Here is a 22,159-nt window from a genome sequence, read left to right as displayed (position 1 = left end):
TTCAATACTTAGACATCTTCTATCCATACAACTAGCTTTTTAAATTTAAATATAAGGAGATGGGAGTCAGAGCGACAATACAGAGGGTAGGGCATTTGCCTTGTACACAGCCAACTCAGGTTCTATCCCTGGTATCTCATGTGGTCCTATGAGGACTGCCAGAAGTAATTCCTGAGTGCAGAACCAAGAATAACCCCTGAGTATCACTAGGTGTGAGCAAAATACATATATATATATTTTTTTTTTTGAGAGAGAGAGAGGTGTGTGTACCTGCCGTTTCTTTTTCACGAAGATCAATATATAGCAGTCACACTGTATTTTAACCCAGAATAAAGATAAGTAGGTTTTCTTCACAGATAAATTATTTGTTTCCCATAAGGATCTGAAGTTTATTTTTCAGTATAATTATAAATTAAGACACGGCAAACATTGAGGACATCAGTGATTGCATGATAAAACACCTGAGTGTTCATAATTTTTTGCCTTCTATGTTTTCTTTTATCCACAGATATAAATGGTTTAAAGAAATATGGGATCTGTTATTCCTACCAGAACTAGATGCCATTGTTTTGACTAGTCAGAGCATGTGTTTCCCCCTTGTATCCTTGATTCTCTTTCTGTTTGGAACATGTACTGCCTACTGGGGTGGCCTTCTCTCATCTACGTCTGTGAAACTCCTGTCTTCATTGTGGCTAGCTGTGAAAAGGTAAAGATTGAAGGGCAAAGCTTTCTAATTATTCTTAAGAAAAAAATTACATCCTTATAGGGGAACTTAAATTTACATCACTAGACTATAATTTCCAAGGAAAGATGGTACAATATGGCATCTTTAGCTGGCTAAGCATGAATTGATATTCAAAGTAATGTTTTTTTAAAGATAATCTTTATTGCAGTTAAATTGTATTCTTTATATTCAGGAGTTAAGTATAAATACTTTGGCAGATCATACAAGTTTTTGAATTTCAGTTTTAAATTTTTTCAAGTTGAAAGTATTTTTTTGACAATATTCTGACTTTTAGTCAAATCTGATACAGAGACTGTCAAGATATTTAGGATCATATTAGATGAAATGTGAGGAGCTTCAAAAACATTGCCTAGATTTTTATCGTAGGCTCAGAGAAGCCCTGAAACAGGTTGAAGTTATTGGTAGGCTTTTATAGGAAAGCCCAGATTTAGTTACATTGTCACTTCTCACTGAGTACACAGTATGATTCAATGACACAAAGTGTGTCATACTGTGATGCTTCTTCCTACCCTTTAGAGATACTTCTGACATTAATACTGTCACATGTCTGCATGATCTTGAGACTTTAAGAAATAGAAACCTGCTCCCACTCGTATACATATTGCAGTGACGTGCACAAAGATTATCACGAATTGTGAAATCTCGTTGATCGTCCATTTCTCGAGCGGGCTCTGTAACCTCTCATTCCTCCTTTCCCTGAGATCTTAGAAGTCTCTCTCGACTTGGCTCCCCCAAGGATGTTGATGTCGCACTGGAGGCTCTTTCAGGGTCAGGGGAATGAGATCCAGCTTGTTACTGGATTTAGCATATGAATACACCATGAGAAGCTTGCAAGGCTGTCCCATGTGGGCAGGAACCTCTCAGAAGCTTGCCAATTTCTCCCAGAGGGAAAAGCAGGCTACAAGATATCGCATGGCTGCTTTGCAGCTTCTGGGAGCTTGCTTTTAAGTCTCTGGATGTTGACCATTGATGGGATTACACATACCTGGGTTCCTCTGCCAGTACCTTCATTCGTGAGGCCTGTCCAAACGTGTGGAGAGGGGCCTCGAGCATGGCTGTAGCTAGGTTCCGGTGGTCTTCGGCTGCCGGGAGCTCTGCTCAGGGTGGGGAGGGAAGCTGGAACCCATCTCCTCCGAGGGGCCCCGGGGCAGACAGCCAGGCATGCTGGCAAGAGACTCTCTGCCGCACAAAGATTATAATTAATAAATATCTTTCATAGCATGCTTTTCTTAGTGCAAATATCTGTAGCACTGCGGCACTGTCATCCCGTTGTTCATTGATTTGCTCAAGTGAGCACCAGTAACGTCTCCATTGTAAAACTTGTTGTTACTGTTTTTTTGGCATATCGGATACGCCATTGGTAGCTTGCCAGGCTCTGCTGTGCAGGCGGGATACTCTTGGTAGCTCTCCAGGCTCTCTCAGAGGGACGGAGGAATTGAACCCGGGTTGGCCTCGTGCAAGGCAAACACCCTACCTGCTATGCTACCGCTCCATCTGTAGTGTATCTAAATGTAAGAGAAGCTATCAGAATTTATAATCAAATATGTATCCCCTTCCCCTGTACCTTTATTTTAATATCTTTGTTATTTGCATAGCAATAAATAGGAGATACAGGAAGAATAATGTATTATTTTCCTTTTATATGTGACCCTATAAATAACAGTTAACATACTTTTAAAAAGGCTTATTCTCTTTTAGACCATCTGAACCTCCTAAAGATATCAAGATATCAGCAGATGTGCCCTGCTTGACAGTTGTTTTGATTATAGTTAGTTGGACAACGTGTGGAGCATTTGCCATATTTCTTACTTATCTTTACTACTTGTTCAAGGTATGTCAAATCTGTGACTACATTTTGTATTGGGCAGGCACAGAATTTCATATAGGTATTGTTCATTAGGGAAAATAAAACATTTGGGGCCCAGAGCAGTAGTACAGTGGATGGTACTATTGCTCTGGGCTTGATCCACACGACTGACCCAGGCTTGATCTCTGCAACCCCATATGGTTTCTTGAGTACAAACTGGAATGATCTCTGAGTGCAGAGCCAAGAATAAGCCCCAAAACTGCCAGGTGTGGCTTCCCCACAAAAAAAGTTATTATTTACTGCTGCAGTAATTTTCTGCTGTGTAATAGGCTTAAGTGTGGTGTTTTTGTTTGAAAATCTCATTTATTTAATCTTTTATATATACGTATATATATACATATGTATGTATATATTGACCTGAGATTATTAATCTGAAATTATTAATACTTTCTCTGTTTTTAAAAAAGAAACAAATAATGTACCCTGTTACACATCACTTCTTGTTCTTGCAAGTAATATTTAAAGAAAAAACTTTAATTGAACAGGTTTTATTTATATTTCCATTTGAATATGGGTTTGTTATATACAAAACAATTATATCAGTGAATCAAGTTATCATGCTGAGATGATGTAGAATATTATAAATGTTGGTAAAGTATTAGAATACAATAAAAATAATCATTTTACTAAGGAAGTGAAAAAATGCTTCCAAGAAGACTGGATTTTTTGCAGGAATTTCTGGATCATGCAAGTACATGCTCTCCATATTAAATAATGTATAAAAAATGGATCCATAATTTAACTAGGATCTTTATAAGAAAATTAGGACACAATTTGTGAGCATAAATTCTACCTGTTAGAACAAATGAAGAACAAGAATGGCCTTTGAGTTGAGGAATAACTGTTGTTTTTGGCAACATTTGAGTTCACAACTTTGTGATAATCTTGCACTGCTCTTAGCTTTTATTCTCTGTGTCAAAGAGCTCACTTCTGGTGTCTGGGTTTGCAACTTTTATTTTTTTTTAAGTAAGCATCAGTCAAATGTTTTGGGAAACTTTTATACTACTGATAACAATTAGGTGGAGAAGGCATCAACAGATTTCTTATGTGCTCTATGCAGAGGAGCCTGATGAGGGACAAAGGTCCTGTCACAAGTTTTCTGTTTATTGAAGACATCACTCAACTGGACTAGAGCAATAGCACAGTGGGTAGGGCATTTGCCTTGCACTCGGTCGACCCGGGTTCGATTCTTTCGTCCCTCTCAGAGAGCCCGGCAAGCTACTGAGATTATCCCACCCTTACGGCAGAGTCTGGCAAGCTACCCGTGGTATATTTGATATGCCAAAAACAGTAACAAGTCTCACAATGGAGACGTTACTGGTGCCCGCTTGAGCAAATTGATTAACAACAGGATGGATGACAGTGCTACATAGCCTATCTGGGATACATAGATTATTGAGAATATTTGTCAATCCCCTGACTAGGACAGGGTTTTGATTATAATGGATATTCCCCTTCTTTGATGTTTTATCCTTAGGGTTTCTCTTCTTAGCCTTGTGGACTATTACAGCCTTTGTGTCTTAATGCTTCTTCTCTTGTAGCCAACTTTTCAGCCTTTTCACTTACCGTTGTGCAAGATTTGGAAGAGCTTTCCAAATTAATCATTTTTGAAGACAGTTGATATCAGAATGAATAATTTTTTTCTTTTTTAAACAAAGGTTTATTTGCCTATGCTTTTAATGTTTATACATGTGTGTTGCAGTTTTTTAGTTTTTTAAAAAAATTAAGTCTATCAGAACAAAATTATTTAGAACTATTTAAATGTATTCATTCACAATTTTTGGGTTTTTAATGGTGTCTTTCAAACAACTCAGTAAACAACATATTAAGCAATTTAATAAATTATACATACAGATTTTCTCGAGTTCTTGTAAATATTTTGTCACCATATTTTGAGTTCAGATTTTTTAAAGATTTTTTTTTTTTTTGCTTTTTGGGTCACACCCAGCGATACTCAGGGGTTACTCCTGGCTTTGCACTCAGGAATTACTCCTGGCGGTGCTTGGGGGACCATATGGGATGCCGGGGATTGAACCCGGGTCGGCCGCGTGCAAGGCAAATGCCCTACCCACTGTGCTATCGCTCCTGCCCCTAAAGATTTATTTTTAAAGATAATAAAGCATTGAAATTTTATACTGAATTTATTTGCTATAGCAAAGTATCATTAACTCACAGGCTCAAAATATAGAAATAATAGCAGTGTATTGTGACCCAAACACAATTAAGAAGTTTGTGTTAATTGTTTTCATTTATTTTATCCATATCTTTAAGTAGTTTTCAGTATTTCATATCAATCCCGTACAGGAATGGTGTATTTTTAAATTTAGTTTTGTTGTTACTGTTTTGTTTTTGAGCCACACCCCACAGTGCTCAGGGGTTATTTCTGGTTCTTCACTCAGAATCACTCCTGGCGGACTCGGGAGACCGTATTGGGATGTCAGGGATCAAACCTCAGTTACTAGATACTAGGCAAGCTCCCTACCCACCATACTGTCACTTCCTCCCCAATGTACTTATTTTTTAATCCATGGTAGCAAATATGCAGTTTTTGCTACATGTAGTAGAAAGGATGGACTTTTATAAAAAAATGGTTATAAATGTTAAGTAAATTTTATTTAGATTTTTCAAAAGTCAGACAGCAGTGTTTCTTAATTTAAATTTTTAAAAGTGGTTCATTTTGTTTCCAAATGCAATATTTTTTTTTCTTAGATTGTTCATCTTCAAGCTAGCCTAACAACTTTAAAAAATACCCAGACTGTGGTAAGTTTTATTTTCACAATTCTACATCATGCTAATAGGAAAATAGGCTTTTTTTTTTATAATAGGTAAGGATTTTACAGTTTTTTAATATAAATTTAAAAGGAGTGAACCTAATGAATATTGGAATAGAATTAGATGATCTTCATTTAATTTTGGTTTTGTCAGTACTTACATTATTTTTGCTTATATTTTTGCAAATAATCTTTCAAATTTTATTTCAAGAGTTACCGAGGTACATAGTTCTGCACAATGACAGTACTTTTATTTTTACCATTTCAAACAAAGTTTTAGTACTTTTATTTCTCCAGTTGAAAATATGTAGGTAGTATATTATTTATAAAGTGTACTTAAAATATCTATAACATGTACTTTATTTTTAGTCCCTATACTTCTCTAGAGAGAGATTCAGAATGAATAGATTTTATCTACCCAACATATCTTAAAGTATTTCTAAACAGTTTTAGTATTTTATATCAATTTGGTTCAGAAGTATGTATTGTTAGCTGCTAATTATGAATCTAAGTAAAATAATAAACTTAAAGTTTATTTAATATATTGGTATTTTTACTTTCTTCATAGAATGCAAAAAACTCTAAACGAAGTGAAAAAAAATCCAGTCACCCTAAAGACTCTACAGTATACCATCTTCATTTATCTTCATTTAGTGATGTTGAAGATAGTCTTCACATGCACAATACTGTGATTAATTTGTTAACATGGATTGTGTTACTCAGCATGCCGTCTTTAATTTATTGGTTTAAAAATCTCAGGTACTTCTGATTTATGTATAATTATAATTTGAGTAATTCAAAAAATAAATATCTAAAGATAGAAGCTTGCTAGGTGCTATTGGTCTATAAATCTTGTTTAAGATTTTCACATTTTCTTTCTTACTATAAAAATAAAGCCTGGGAATATAAACTCCCCTAAGTTTGCCTCCAAATGAGGAAATTGGAACTGGTATATGGCTAAGCATAAAAGCATTTCCCATGCATCTATGAGGCCCTGAGTTTTATTCCCAAAACCACAAAAACAAAATTGGGGGTAGGGGTGGGCAGGAGAGATAGTTCAAAAGGCAAAGTGTTTGCCTTGCATGCTTCTCACCCTGTTCAGTCCCTGGTACCTCATATGGTCCCCAGAGCATCACCAGAAGTGACTTCTGCTGGTGGCCCAAAAATTTTTTTTAAAGAAAGAGGAGGTGGTATTTAATTTTATCTTTAAATTCACTTGAATCTAGAAATATGAACATATACTTCTTTGGGGGGCTTACAGTATTTATAAGATTAGTGCCTTACATATTTTTCAATTCATGATCAATTTTATGTTTTCCTAAATTTGCTGGAAGCAAAAGCCATATTCTCTCTTGAACACGTCTCTCTTTTTCTCTATCCTTACATTTCTTTGTAGTAAATTTTGTTAAAATAAAACCTTAGTTGCACTGCATTCCTGTCATCCTGTTGTTCATCAATTTGTTGGAGTGGGCACCAGTAATGTCTACATTGTGAGACTTTTTGTTACTGTTTTTTTGGCATATCGAATATGCCATGGGTAGCTTGCCAGGCTCTGATTAGATATCATTTCATTTCTAATATATACACATTTGTAGTCAAGTACTAAGGACTGGAATGATAGCACAACTCGTAGAGCATTTGCCTTGCACGAGGCCGACCCAGGTTTGATTCCCCCTCCACTCTTGGAGAGCCTGGCAAGCTACCAAGAGTATCTTGCCTGCACAGCAGAGCCTGGCAAGCTACCTGTGGCATATTTGATATGCCAAAAAAAAGTAACAAGTCTCACAATGGTGACGTTACTGGTGCCCACTCGAGCGAATCAGTGAGCAACAGGATGACAGTGACGTGACATTATTATTATTTTTTTAATAGTGAATCACTATGATGTACAACATACTTACAAACTTTCATGTTTGCGTTTCAGTCATACAATGATCGAGTACCCATCCCTCCACCAATGCCCATTCTCCACCGCCAATGATCCCAGTATACCTCCCCCCACCCCTGTTCCCCCCCCCCTTTGGCAGGGCATTCCCTTCTCTTCTCTCTCTCCTTTTTAGTGTTGTGGTTTGCAATAGAGGTATTGAGTGGCCATTGAGTTCGGTCTGTGGTCTATTTTGGCACTCATTACCCAACCCTATGACTGAAACTCAAACATGATAGCTTTGTAAGCATTGCTCAAGGTTATTCAATAAAAAAATAAAATAAAATAACATTTTAAAGGCAAGCAAGCTTCACATGGCTTTTGGAAGGTTATATACAATTTCTTCAAAATGGTCTTGGCCTAAGTTCTCCACATATATAAAAAATTAATCCAGATTTTGTCACAGGAAAAACCTTGATTCTGATGATTTTAAATAAGCAAATATGTTTTTTTGAATCTTAATTTTTTTTTCTGTTTGATATAGTTATTACTTCAAGCTTAATCCTGATCCATGCAGACCTTTGGCATTTATCCTTATTCCAACTGTGGCAATTCTTGGAAATACTTCTGCTGTTTCAATAAAATCAAGGTATAGTTGTTTAACCTTTCTTTTTCTTCCTCTTCTTTGTTTCTGGTATTTATCATTCTTTCATATTTATAACATGCTCTCTATTCCTAATACTTAGAATATTCTTATTGTTAATGCCATAAAGCACTGTAACTCTCTCCTCCATTGTTCATCGATTTGCTTGAGCAGGCACCAGTAATGTCTCCATTGTAAGACTTGTTGCTACTGTTTTTGGCATGTCGAATACACCACAGGAAGCTTGCCAGGCTCTGCTATGTGGGCGGGATACTCTAGGTAGTTTGCTCTCTGAGAGGGAGGGAGGAATCAATCCCTGGACGGCTGGGTGCAAGGCAAACGCCCTACCCGCTGTGTGTATTATAGGGTAGCTTTGAAAATTAAATAGGAAGTGTAAAACAGGAGAGACCAGGTTTTACTTTATATCCATATAAGGAATTTTCTAAGCACAGAACAATTATCCAGAAAGAGAGGATAGCAAACATGTTTTATTTATTGGCGGGGGCAGAGGAGGGGAAGGTTATTTGCTTTTGAGCCACACCCACGTGCATAGGGGTCATGCCTGGTGGTACTTAAGGAATCTTTTACAGTGCCAGGGACCAAACCAGAATAAAGCCACACAAGAAGCTAGCGCCTGACCCTCTGTACTATCTCTCCAGCCCGCATACCATAGTTCTGGCTACAGACCAAAAAACAATTATGGAAACTCTGCTTTACTCTGTATTACTCTGCATTACTCATTAATATAGTGTAATGCCATAAAAGTAATTATTATTTATATGCAAATATATTTTTATGTAATATAAAGTATATTGTATTTTTCGTAGTTCTTTTTTTTCTCCACTTTATTTAAACATCTGGTGGTTTGCAAAGTTACTCATGATGATTTGTTACACACATTCAATATTCCAACACCACTCCCCCACTGCTCTCACCTTCCTTCCACCATTGTCTCCATTTTCCCAACTCTCAAGCGTGTCCCTGTAGGAGACCCACAATAATTTATTTTATATTGCTTGTTACCACTAAATGGCTAACAGAATGATCAAGAAATTATTTCCATAGGAGAAAATTTGTGAAAATTGTTGTATCTTACCATGGGCACATTAAGTCCTTGTTTGAGGTTTAACTAAGGCCTTGTTGCAAGTTAAGCCTTCTGTGTTAATGTTTTTGTTAGTTGACATTGGTTGGCTTCTGCATTATATCCCATCCATTCTGGTGTGCTGCCACTGAATGGATATCAGAGTTTGCACATGTCACTCCAGAAAATCCACTATTTAATCCAGGAAAGTTAACTGGAAAGTTAAATATTTAACTGGGCTTGGCTGACAGTTTTTCTGTAAGTACAGGGAGGTAGGGAGAGTTCTTCCACTCCGATTCCGAGAAGACCTAGGGTTTTCAGGCCCAAAGATGAGTGTACCTGGAGTTTTTAGCAGATTAGGTTCTCTAATTAGTTCTCGGTCCTGAGGTCGTGGGATCTGGCCAGAGACATGGCAGAGGTTTTAGGGGGTGGTAGCAGCTTCCTGGGTTTAGTTTGGGTAGGAACTGATCATGAGGGAGGACTCAGCCAGCAGGAAGTGTCCAAAAATTTTTTTGCTGCTAGATGATCTCTTTTGAGATTTATTTTTGAGTCTCTGGGACAAACCGGTGGATGAACTTACATGGCAGCAGTGGTGCTTCCTGATCCTCTTTTCTTAGTATTTAATTTTACTATTGGGATATAATCTTTTTTTCTTTAAAAAATAAGTCCTTACATGTTAAGTGAAATGAGTCAGAAAGAGAGGAACAGACATAGAAAGATTGCACTCATTTGTGGAATATAAAGTAACAGAATGGGAGACTAACACCCAAGAGTAGTAGAGATAAGTACCAGAAGGACTATTCCACAGCTTAGAAGCTGACCTCACATGCTAGGTGAAGAAGCAGCTTTGATAGAGAAGGGATCACCAAGCAAAAGGTGCTAGGCAGGCCCACTAGGGATGGGAGATACGTGCTGAAAATAGACTATAGACTGAACATGATGCCTGCTTAATACCTCTATAGCAAACCACAACACCCAAAAAGAGAGAGAGAGCAAAAGGGAATGCTCTGCCACAGAGGCAGGGTAGGGTGAAGGAGACAGGGTGGGAGTGGTGGTAGGGATTTGGGGACCATTGGTGGTAGAAAATGGGCACTGGTGGAGGGATGGGTACTCGATCGTTGTATGACTGAAACGCAAGCATGAAAATTTGTAAGTCTGTAACTTTATCTCACGGTGATTCACTGATAAAAACATTTTTTTAAATAAATAAGTCCTTAAAAGAATGGGAATTTTAGGTATGCTTTCAAGAAGTACAGTAAGAGTGGATGGAAATACAGGGGTAAAGTAAAATTAGCTGTAATTTGATCATTTTGAAGCTGAGTAATGGAAATATGAGGCTCATTATACAATTATGCAAATATGTATATGTTTAAAATTTATTTTAAAAACATTACATTTCATTGACTGGTTGTATGCTTTGAGGACTTTTTCAGTTCATTCTGTTTTATATTCATAGATACTCTATAATCAAGTAGACCTGGGATTTAAATCTTGGGTCTGCGTTTTAATAGGTGTTTGCCTTTAGGCAAATTTTTTGCTCCAATTATTCTAAGTTTCATAAATTTTAGAGGAAAAAAGATGATAATCTTTCCTAATACTTTTCTTTTAAAGTGTTTATTGTAATTGCAGGGACTAGAGTGATAGTACAGCAGGTCAGCACTCTGGTTCGATCTCTGACATCCCATATGGGCCCTGAGCACCACAGGATATGGCTCAGAAAAAAAAGAAAAAAATTTATTGTCAGGGCCAGAGAGTACACTGGTTAAGGCACATGTCTTGCATACAGCCCCCCCTGGTTTGAGGGCTGACTCTGGACCACCACATGGTACCCTGAGCATCACTGAATGCTTTCCTCGAGGTCTCCTACTCAGCACCACACCTCCAGGGTATGTCCCTGGAGGCTCCCTGAGCACTATCAGACTGACCTATATAATTTGCACTGCTGCAGGGCCCTCGCAGTACTGGATCCTCATCAGGTCTTCACATTGAACTGCTGGTCTAGCTAGCTAAGAATCACTACAAGCCCCCCATCTCCAGCCTTCTGAGTACTGCTTGGGAAATCCCAACCCCAAAATTATTTTTTATGCCATTGTCAAGAATTTGGGATGCTTCTTTATTTGAGTAAAGTTAAAAGAAATATTTCTGTAGTTAGATCTTGGTAAACATTACAGTTGTCTTTCATTATCCCACAGGAGATATGTTCTAAAATTCCAGTGGATACCTAAAACAAACCATAGTACCAAACTCTATTTGCATTATGCTTATTCCTAAATCCACATTCTATGACAAAGTTTATTTGTAAATTTGGTATTATAAGAGATTAATAATATTAATACTAAAAATAAAAGTTATAGTACATTGTAAGAAACATTTTGTGGATGTAGTACTTCTCTCAAAATATCATCCTCCTCCTCCTCCTCCTCCTCCTCCTCCTCCTCATCATCATCATCATCATCATCATCATCATCATCCCCTTGATCGTCAAATTTCTTGAGCGGTCTCAGCAGCCTCTCCATTCGTCCTATCCCTGAGATTTTAGAAGCCTTTCTCTACTTGCCCTTCCCAACAATGCCACATTGGAGACTCTTTCAGGGTCAGGGGAATGTGATCCAGCTTGTTACTGGCTTTGGTATATGAATACACCATGGGAAGCTTGTGAGACTCTCCCATGTAGGCAGGAAACTCTCAGTAGCTTGCCAGTTTCTCCCAGAGGGAGAAGTATGTTAGAAGATATTGTGCAACTGATTTGCGGCTGCGCGCTTCTGGGAGCTTGCTTTTAAGTCTCTGGATGTTGGCCGTTGATGGGATTACACACACCTGGGTTCCTCTGCCGGTTCCTTCATGCGTGAGGCTTATCCGAATGTGTGGAGAGGGGCCTTGAGCATGGCTGTGGCTAGGTTCCAGAGGTCTTTGGCTGCCGGGAGCTCTGCTCAGGGTGGGGAGGGAAGCTGGAGCCCATCCCCTCTGAGGGGCCCTGAGGAAGACAGACAGGCACTCGGGCAAGAGACTCTCTGCCCATAATATCTTATTGTGTATAATATTTTTGATCCCACTTGATTTTACATAACTGAAACTGCAGAAAGTATAACCATAAACAAAAGGAAACTAATATTTTAGTTTTGCTAGGTTTAATTTCCCAGAATAAAATTAAGAATAAAAATTCAGTTAGTAGTTTTCTGATGTTAGAATGTAAGTTACTAAACCTAACTGGTTATTACCTAGTAGAAATATTATTTAGGCTTGCAAGATAACTCAAAGAGCTAGAGTGCATGCTCTGCATGTGAGAGCCTTAGGTTGGTCCCAGCACCACATGGTCCCCTAAGCACTATCAACATGGTCCTTAAGCACCAAGCCACTTGTAGCCCCAAACACTACATGGTGTGATCCAAGTAAAGTAGGGTAATTTATCTTTTTTTAAGCCAGAATGTGACTTGTGAATCTTTTTTAAAAATATACCAAAGGTAGGTTGGTATTTACAAAAAATATACCAATGGCAAAAAAATCATGGATATTGAATTTATCACATGTAACTTTACTTCATCTGAAATCACTTTTGGAAGACTGTATTAAATGTATTTTATGCATGTATACAATAATTTAATTTTAAAAATTATTTTACATGTAAAATTTAATTTTTTTCTTGCAATGTAGTTTATGTAATGACTTACATTTCTTTGTCTCTTTACAGTAAATTATTGAAGACCACTTCACAGTTTCCACTTCTTCTGGCTATCGGTGTGATTGCTTTTGGATCAACACATTTATATAGGGTTCCATGCTTTGTCTTCATTCCCCTTTTGCTCCATGCATTATGCAACTTTATATGATACTGATTTTCAACAAATTCTAAAGATGATTTACACCTTTAGGGCCAGATGATATCACTGCTCCATTGATGTGGACGACTCGATCCTTTTGAGAAGACAAGTCTATTTTTACAGTATTGAAAACAGGAAAAATTAGTTTTTTAATGCTTGAGGAAAGTCATTTAAGCATGGTTTTATTTTGGGCTATGGTACACTTGTGTGCTACTAATGTTTCAATTATTAGAAAAGAGTATGGTGGTCACTGTCTTTGAGGACTCCTCTGCATATCAATTAGCTAGTCTGGTTGATTGGCTGTAGCAGGAATCTTCTAGATACACAGCAAATGTAGCATTGTTTGTAATCTCACCTCTAGCATTCTTCTCATTTCATCAAACTTCTTCTATAAAGTGGGTTACTTAGTATTTACTTTTGTATACATCCTGAGAAATAAGTCTTAAAAAATTGATGAAATCATAACCGTTAGATCCCTCAAAAATGAAACGTCCATTAAGTCTTTGGTCAGTTTTTGGCAGCTCTAAGTGAACAAAGTAGCTCTTTGTTTTCTTACACCTATGAAATATAAATTTTAATTCTAAATGACAGATTATTTTTGGTAACCAATGCAATATTGATAGATGAAAACAATATCCAGATTCAGAATTTATTGGGAGCTTTTATTACTTCCCAAATTAAAATCTTATTTTTTATTCTTGATGCATATTACAAGACTATTGAAGAGATCTGTTGCTAAATTTAAAGAAAATTCTCATAGATATTAACTAGCATTAGAGTAGTTCATTCATTCAATTTCAGTACCATTTTATTCAATTCATTGGTTACCAAAAGTGCCTGTGGTCATGTTGTATTATTAAAATAATTAAATTCCAGGAACTGGAAAGGTAGTATTGGGGTTAAGGAATATGGAGCTTACCCTGGTTCAATCCTTGGCATCACTTACGGTTCTCCAATCACTACTAGGTGTGATCCCTGAGCACGAAGTTAGGAGTATCCCCTGAGCCCTGTCAGGTGTGGCCCAAAACCCCAAAATAAATAATTAATTACAATCTTCAAAAAAGACTAAGTTTGCACAAGTTTTGACACTACAAGAAAACACAAGCAACCTGATTAGGTGCAATATTATATTAATAGTTCAAAATTATATTATTAGTTGTATGATTATAGACTTTCTCCATTAATAGTATAGTTGTGCATAGTAAACCTGCATAAATTTTATGCTTTATTCCCTGGGTTTAATGGTGGAATCTTAATTTGACAAGATGATTGCTGTTCACCAGATATGAGAGTAATGTTTCTCTTTCATTTTAGATCTTATCCATTACAAAAACTAGGAAGTAGTTAATGGAGCTAGGTATCTTTGCCTTAAGAGAATTAAAATTAGGCTGAGGATATACCTGGCTCATGGATCCCCTTCTTTACGTAGAGATATATGCTGTCATTGTCCAGAATGCAAGTGCTTGCATTCCTTTAAGTATCCAGGGAGATACTGTACTCTTGTATTCATCTTATCTGCCTTTGCCCCTGGATTGCATTAGTCTGTCAGCTGTTACTGCCTAGAGGAGGTTATCCTGACTTTTCTGCCAGTCAAGGATTACCCCAGTTTTCTTCTCAGTTGTTCCTCTGGTCCTTGCAGTTTGGCTTTTGTTGAAGAGGATCTGGTCTTGCTATCATCTCTGAAGGTTGTAAATTTGTTTAATTCTCTTGTTGTCTTTCTCAGCTGAATGCCTATTCCTATTTTCATTTGCCAGGATCATTAAAGGGAGGGAAATTATTACACAATGTAAATAAGGCAGACATCCCAGGTACTTGTTCGTTTGAGAGAAGTAATAAGTACCTGAAGAGAAAGAGAATTTTCAGATTATACATTTGCCCTATGGAAAATCACATATGTATTTAAATAAGGACACATCTGCCTACTTGTACATACACTAATAAGCAGCTTTTATACACAGGGTTATTTTTTTTCAGGAAAGCTATACATTTCTTAGGTATGATTGATTTATTTCTTGTATGCTGCATAAAATCAATACTTATATACATGAGTAAATCATCACAATAAGTATACTTACATCTATATATTCTTCTATAGCTATTAACTTTTTTTCTTGTAATGATAGCTATTAAGATACACTCTCACGTGGCATAGTTCTTTTTCACCAATATTGTAGTTGTATTTCAAGTTATAGGTTAAATGTGTCCTGTATTACTAGGTACATATATGCATAGAACTTGAGAAAATTCAATTTTGGGGGATATTTTTTTGGCAACCATACTTGTTATATATAAATATGTGATCTAAAGACTCCTTATTTCACATTTCTTATGAATGAAATGTAACAAGTCCTAAATTTTTCATTTGTGCATAGTACTTTAGCCTTTCTAAGTAGCTTATTTGAAGGAGGGGCCACACCTGACAATGCTCAGCGGTTACTCCTGGTTCTTTGATCAAGAATTATTCCTGGCACTGCTTGGGGGACCATATGGGATGCTGAGGATCAAACCTGGGTTGGCCACATGCAAGGCAAATGCATTGCCTACTGTAGGACTCTGGTCCCTAAACAGCTTATTTTTAAGAGCATCCTAGTCTCAATAAATTATTTTTATCTTAATGTACTTAAGATAAAAAGTCTTATTAATCCAAAAAATATTTCAAGACTACTAATCTATACTAATTAAACAACTTCTAAGCAGTATTAGCTTGCGTCTTTATTCAGCATATATACATATATGTCAGTATATATGCATATATAAAAACTACGTTATTTATATTTATTTATATAATTATAGAAAACTACCTTTTGACAGGATCATAATCAAGTCCTGATGCACTTTAAATCCAAATCACTACCAGAAATGAGGTGGAAGTTTCTGTGTGAATATTAACAAAAGTGATGATTTTTTTCACTTGAAAATTTTTTTCATTTTCTTTCATTTGAGGGAAAAAATTTTTGTTATCTTTAATTTACACATTGATTCTAACATATGTACCAGCCTTTGTTAGCTGGTAAAACAGCACAGGTTCATTAGCAATGTTACTAAAAGTGAAATTGCTTAGTAGAAGTTAAGAGTTATCCAATTCAGCAAATGTATGACCCCTACTGTTAAAACTTTTATTTAAAATTTGTTGAATTTTTGAGTAAGTTAATACTTATAAAAATTACTTCTGGGGCCAAGGATTTGACTCAGCAATAGGTCACATCTGGCTTGTGTGAGACCCTGGGTCTGATCCCTGGTACCATAAGTAACAAAAACTTATTTACTTTTCTGCACTTTTCCTATTTTATAAGATTGATAACTGTATTGCTGAGACTGATTAAGAAAAACACTACTTCCAGTTTTGAAAAAGCCTTTTTTTTTCAATTACTGTCAAGATTTGACCTGATAATATGATAAAAATTATTTTTATTCATCTCTTTTCATGCCAGATATTAAAGATCCTCTCTTTCTTGATTGTTATCAGAATGGAAATATTCAAAACAAATGACCTTAAAACACATTTGCCTGTATAACAATGATTTGGAGTATCAGTTATTAGTTACCAACCATCTGTTGATTACTCTTTCAATTATTAGAATTTTGGTAATTTAGTTAGTAATTGTTAGTATTAAAAATTTACTAGATAAATTCATATGTCCTTAATGAAATAGCTTTTCTTGATTGAGCTACCATATGATAACTTCATGATTATACAGTAAGGAACAAAAGAAAATAAGGTAGGTCTATTAAATGTTTATTGTTAATTTTCCTATCACTCATAAAGTACATTTTTCTATCACATTCACATACTTACCCAAGGCAGATTATCTGATTTGCTTATCATCCTCTTGCTGTACTGTTCTTAAAAATCTTATAGACTTTTTCTTTCTGTGTAGCTTATTCATTTCACCTTCTTATTAATTTGTAACTCCCACAGAAGTTGGTCAAGTTGAATAGAGGATACAAAACTAATTTTTATTTAATTTTTGAAAAGTGTGGGGGAAATGAGAGAAACACAAAGATTAAGAGATAGATTGTGATGGGGCTGGAGAGGTAGTACAAGGATAGTCCATTTACCTTGCATGCATTTGATCAGGCTCAATCCACAACACCCCATATGGTTCCCTGAGACCTGCTAGGAATAATCCCTGAGTGCAGAGCCAAGAGTAAGCCCTGAGTACCCCATCTTAAGTATTAAGTCTAAATTAATATAATGTCTACTTTCTTGTGAGGTTTATTATAATATTTGACAGTGCTGCCTTTGCAGTTTTCATAGTTTGCTATTAAATCAGTTGAGTAAAATATTTGAAATGTGTTGGGACCTTGTAAAATTATGCATTTGTTGATATTTTACCATCACTTTTGTTTTTTCTGTGTTTTAGTTTTGTGAACTTATATGTCATAGAAAACATAATTTGTGAGGCTTTGTGGGGAAAGTCAATTTGGAGAACATAGTATTCCCCAAGATAGAAGAAATAATAAAGTGTCTTTGTATTATTAAATTAGAAACTGACAAAAAAACTTCTCTGCCATGTAGATAAATATACAAGAGAGTTTTACAAAAATGCTAAAATGATTGAAAGATTAAATTTTATTCCAGTCTTTTTTATCAGAAGGTTGAATTTTTACTTATATACATTACTTATATATTCTTCTCAATATGTTTTAACAGCCTTAGAAAATTAAAAGTCTATGAGGTTTCTTGCATTTTAATTTTTTATAACAATGATAGGAAAGGTTAATTCAGTAATCAAAAATCTACATAAATGTACTGGAAGTGCTCAGGAATTCACATTTTTTTTAATAAATTATGAAGATAGGAGACTGAATTTTATGTTAACAGTTTTAAGAATGAAATAAGTATGCTATTATTCCACTAATAGTATATAAATATATGATATACCTAGACTGATAGCATATATTTTCCAAAAGTTATATGATAATCTAAACTATATTAATGACTATACTATTTATGGTCAAATAGTTTTAAGTCAAGTTGAATATTTTCTCAAAGTATTTGGCACTTAAGCTGCCAAATTGACTATGATTTTAAGTACTAGATAATCAGTTACTTTCTGATAACTGCAGGACTTACAAATCATAGAAAACAAGATACTGTTTTGATATATAGGAATTATTCTGTACTTATTCTATACATTGTAACTTTGAACACTATGGAAAACCTAGATCTATTAATGTATTCTAATTAGTTTATATAAATCTGTGCACATTAGATTCCTAATACTAGCTAAAGAAGTCTAAAAGTAACAATTTTTATAAATTCATTTTTAATAATATTGTTTTTAGTGTTTATATAATAGTAATGGCACTTGTGAAAGGTTTATTAAAATATAATAAATAGAACAATTAATCACTCAAAAACCTGAATGATAGGCACATTTTGTATGTCACGTTACACTTGCTTTGTTTTCATATTGAACTTTTTACATCCCTTTTTAAGGAAAAAAAGACATGAATTTTTTAGCACAAAATTCTACATTGCAAAATATGACTTATTCATATGGTTAACAAAACACATTTTGCCACCAAAGTTTAAATATAACAAAAATACCTCCAGATATTTATACCAATGAAATTTTCTTAGCATATTGGGATTAAGCAAAAATAGTCTTTTCAGTATTTTTCATCTAGGACTTACATTATTATATAAATCATCAGATAACATTTCATATTGTAGGTTTCTTTTAAAACTATGTAAGGCTATATCATATTTATCATATTGCGTTTTGTCTGATTTCTGGAAAAGTGTTCTCTGATTTTTATTGGGTAAAAGTTTGTCAACCCAATAATGATTACTAATGATGATTATAGTAATTAATTGAGGGAATCTTGCTTCAGAGTCATTCTTTGATGTAAAGCTTTTTTTTTTTTTTTTAACATGGGTCATTGTACAGGTGTGTCTCAACTGTGTAATAGAAAGTTTGTTGTGGAATGTTTTGGTTTCTTAAGTACTTTTCTCTCATCCCTTTATATATCATCTTTTTATATATTCATATATTTCACAGGAAAATTATCAACTAGGACCTACATGACATAGTACAGTGACATGAACATTTTAAAGACATTATGATTATTTATAATAGAATAAAAATGTTAAGCTACTAACATTGAAATGGTATTGTACTTGGGCCAGAGAGATAGTTCAGCAGATAGGACGTTTGCCTTGCACACAGCCAATTCAGATTCGCTCCACATCATCTCATCTGACCCCCGTGTACCACCAGGAGTAAGTCCTGAGTTCAGAGTCAGGAGTAAGCCCTGAGCACTGCCAGGTGTGACCCAAAAATATAATACAGCAGGTAAGGCTGACTGGGCAATTCTCAGCACCATATGTGTTCCCCAGAACTTTGCCAGGAGTTATCCCTGAGTACAAAGCCAGGGGTAATCCCTGAACATAGCCAGGTATTGCCCAACCCTTCTTAACCCCACCCCACCAAAAAAAAAAAAAAAGGAGGGAGAAAATGCTTTAATTTCTCCACTCTAAAATTTCTTAATGGAAATTTCAGCCCCTCATATTTTATATTTTTCATCATTTAATGTAATTGTGCCTCTGTCGAGTAATTTTGATGAAATTTGCATCAGTGGTGTTGGAAGTAAAGAGGTAACAGAGAAGTCAAATATTATAATGTCTGACCTTGATTTAGTGATAATTCATCTAGTGTTTTGTTGGTGATTACAGTTGGTATTAGTAAAAAGGTGATACTCAAGACCTAAAAGTTGAGCTGACATTGGATTTTGAAATGTGCTTGTTCTTTGTATTAAATAGTTTTATTCTAAGTAGGAGATGCCTGTATTTGACATAACTATGCATTCTACATAATCAAATATGTATTTGTTAGAATATTGTTAAAGATATCTCCTCTACTGTAAAGGGAGAAAAGAAATGTCAATTTTTGTGTAAACTAGGCAATTTATAGTGTATTTGCATTTTTAATGTAGAAATGACTCAAATATTATTTTGAAGTGATTGTATTGTAATTTATTAAACTTATGGCAAACTCTGTGCAATGTACCCATGAGAAAACAGACCAAAATTGAGTGTGTTTTATCACTGTGATCTTGAATTTTTAGTTATTTGTATAAAACAGTGTGTGCCTTAAAGTGACAAAGAAATGACCTGAACTATTTTAACTATGTTTTACAATGTGTGGTCCTCTCAAGTTGACCTCAAGTCCATTTCTTTTAATGTTGATAAATTAAAAGTTGACCAGTATTTTTCTTACTATTTGCAGAACTATTGTTCTAGGGCCTTTAATTTCCAGAATTTTTATTTCAAGTTAAAATTAATTTGCACTTCCTACAAATAGAAAATTTAGTTTGACATAACTTTCCTAAAATTATTTTAGAAGGTGGCAGCACTTCTTTTCTGAACTTAGTGCATTTTTTTTTCTGAACTTACTGATGGAAAAGTTAATATTCAAATCTAATTTCTTTATCTTTTTAATGAATTAGCTATCAAAGACATTCTTAAGACATTTATGTTTCTCAGAGTATTGAGGCTTGCTTTTGTCAAATAATGTTATTACCCATTATTTTTAATAATTAAAACAAAATTTTCCTATCCATAGGTTATACATAGACTCTGCTAAAAGATGATTACATCTTTTTTTGTGAGAGAATGAACAAACAGAATTTGTTGTGTATTTTTCTGTTTCAACTTTGACAATAACTCAACATATTTCTCTTACCATTTCACTTCTACTCCCTTCCCTCAAAGATAAAAAGACATGTTTTCTAAAAATTCACAAAAAGAAAACAAGTCTTTTCTTAAATCATGGAAAAATTGAGATGAGAAGTAGTTTGAGCAAGAGTATGTAATAAAATTAAGTATTTAACCATCAATCTGCATCATTTAAAATTATAATTGTGAAGAGAAAATATGTTTCATTATGAGATAAGCTTGGTAATCATTTATTTGCAAATTAGTCATGTTTTTCTCTTCTAGAAAACAAAATAGCACATAACAATAATACTTAACAGTGCAAAGGAATTTGTCCGATAGTATGTACTGAAAAATATTTGTCACCTTGCAGATTTTTCCATTTAAACATGCATGATCTTCGCTAGTACTTTGTACTATGTGGTGTACTAAAAACACTTGCGTATAATTTTGAGTGTGTTGAGTGTATTTTTGGTGTGGTGTGGTTAACATATTACATTAAACCAGTTGTAATTTATTTTTTTAAAAGTGCTATTTATTGTACTCTATAAAATGTGGTGAATGTTACTATATGAATATTTGCCTTCAGTCTCTGCTCAGGTATTAATGTGTAGCTATTTTTGGTGCTTTCTTTTTAATCTGTCATAATCTGGTATTCTGAAGTATTAAACAATAAATTTGGTGAACAAGAACATGCGTGTAGAGATTACTTACTGATTTACAGTACCCCATACCGTCTCTAGAAAAGGGCTCCTAAAATGATTACACTGAGAAATTTGCATGCCCAGAAGGGGATGTGATAAACATGTTGTATCATAGGTAAATTTTGAAAGAGAATAAATTCTAGTATTTCCCAATTAGTTATTTTATAGCTTCCTCCAGAACATTGCATGGTTCATGTCCTATTCAAGGAAGGTTTCAGTTATGTTTCAGTGGCATGCTTTGTTTTTCTGATGCTTTCTTGCTAACTTGATAAATATGCTTGGAAACTACCATTGGGTTCCCAGTTCCCAAGTTATATGACAATGATTTAGCTTTATAAGTGGATTCCCTGGTTACCCTAAATAAATTTGATCTGAAGGGAAGCAAAATGAGATTCTGTTTTAACAGGTGCTCCAAACGGTAATTCTCAAATATTTCTATAGTCAATAAAAATAAATTACCTGGGACTCCTACTAGCAACTAGAAAGACTAGATTTAGGATTATAAAATACCAAAGAGGCATTAAATAAAATGAGACTTTAGTATAGCTCTAAACTTTTCTATAGAAGGAATATGGTGAGTAAAACAGCAGGAGAGAACATATTTTTGTTTGTTTGTTTTGGTGCCACATCCAGTGTTGCTCAGGTGTTACCACTGGCTATGTGCTTAGGAATCACTCCTGGCAGTGCTCAGGGGGACCATATGGGATGCCAAGGATTAAACCCAGGTCATCTGTATGCAAGGCAAGCACCCTACCCACTGTGCTATCCCTCAGACCCCTAGGACAGAAATCTTTTAAGGAACAAATATCTTCTTACACATTGAGTAGACTAGTATTTTCTAAATTATTTTAACTAGGTCTCTAAATAGATGAACATTTATAAATTATATGCATATATTAACATTGTGTTTATCATTAAATATAAACTATATAATTTATATATATAAATTAAATATAACCAAAGTATATATTTAAATGTGAATATATTCAACTGTATCACTTTC

At 34.9% G+C, this 22,159-nt stretch overlaps 1 protein-coding gene across 1 annotated transcript in view; it reads left to right on the top strand.

Annotated features, from left to right (window-relative positions):
• Nucleotides 1-21,138, top strand: part of PGAP1 (post-GPI attachment to proteins inositol deacylase 1) — an 88,928-nt gene extending 67,790 nt beyond the window's left edge. Inside the window, exons 22-27 of the mRNA XM_004601400.3 lie at nucleotides 509-706; nucleotides 2,444-2,576; nucleotides 5,322-5,372; nucleotides 5,952-6,142; nucleotides 7,792-7,896; nucleotides 12,660-21,138. Of these exons, the coding sequence (XP_004601457.3) occupies nucleotides 509-706; nucleotides 2,444-2,576; nucleotides 5,322-5,372; nucleotides 5,952-6,142; nucleotides 7,792-7,896; nucleotides 12,660-12,798 (817 nt within the window). The 3' untranslated portion in view covers nucleotides 12,799-21,138. The remainder of the gene's footprint in view (nucleotides 1-508; nucleotides 707-2,443; nucleotides 2,577-5,321; nucleotides 5,373-5,951; nucleotides 6,143-7,791; nucleotides 7,897-12,659) is intronic.
• Nucleotides 21,139-22,159: the final 1,021 nt, after the last annotated feature.

The sequence above is a fragment of the Sorex araneus genome, chromosome X (assembly GCF_027595985.1).
Source record: "Sorex araneus isolate mSorAra2 chromosome X, mSorAra2.pri, whole genome shotgun sequence".
Taxonomy (NCBI): Eukaryota; Metazoa; Chordata; class Mammalia; order Eulipotyphla; family Soricidae; genus Sorex; species Sorex araneus.
Note: the sequence above shows the minus strand (reverse complement) of the source record. Positions and strands in the feature narration are given on the sequence as shown.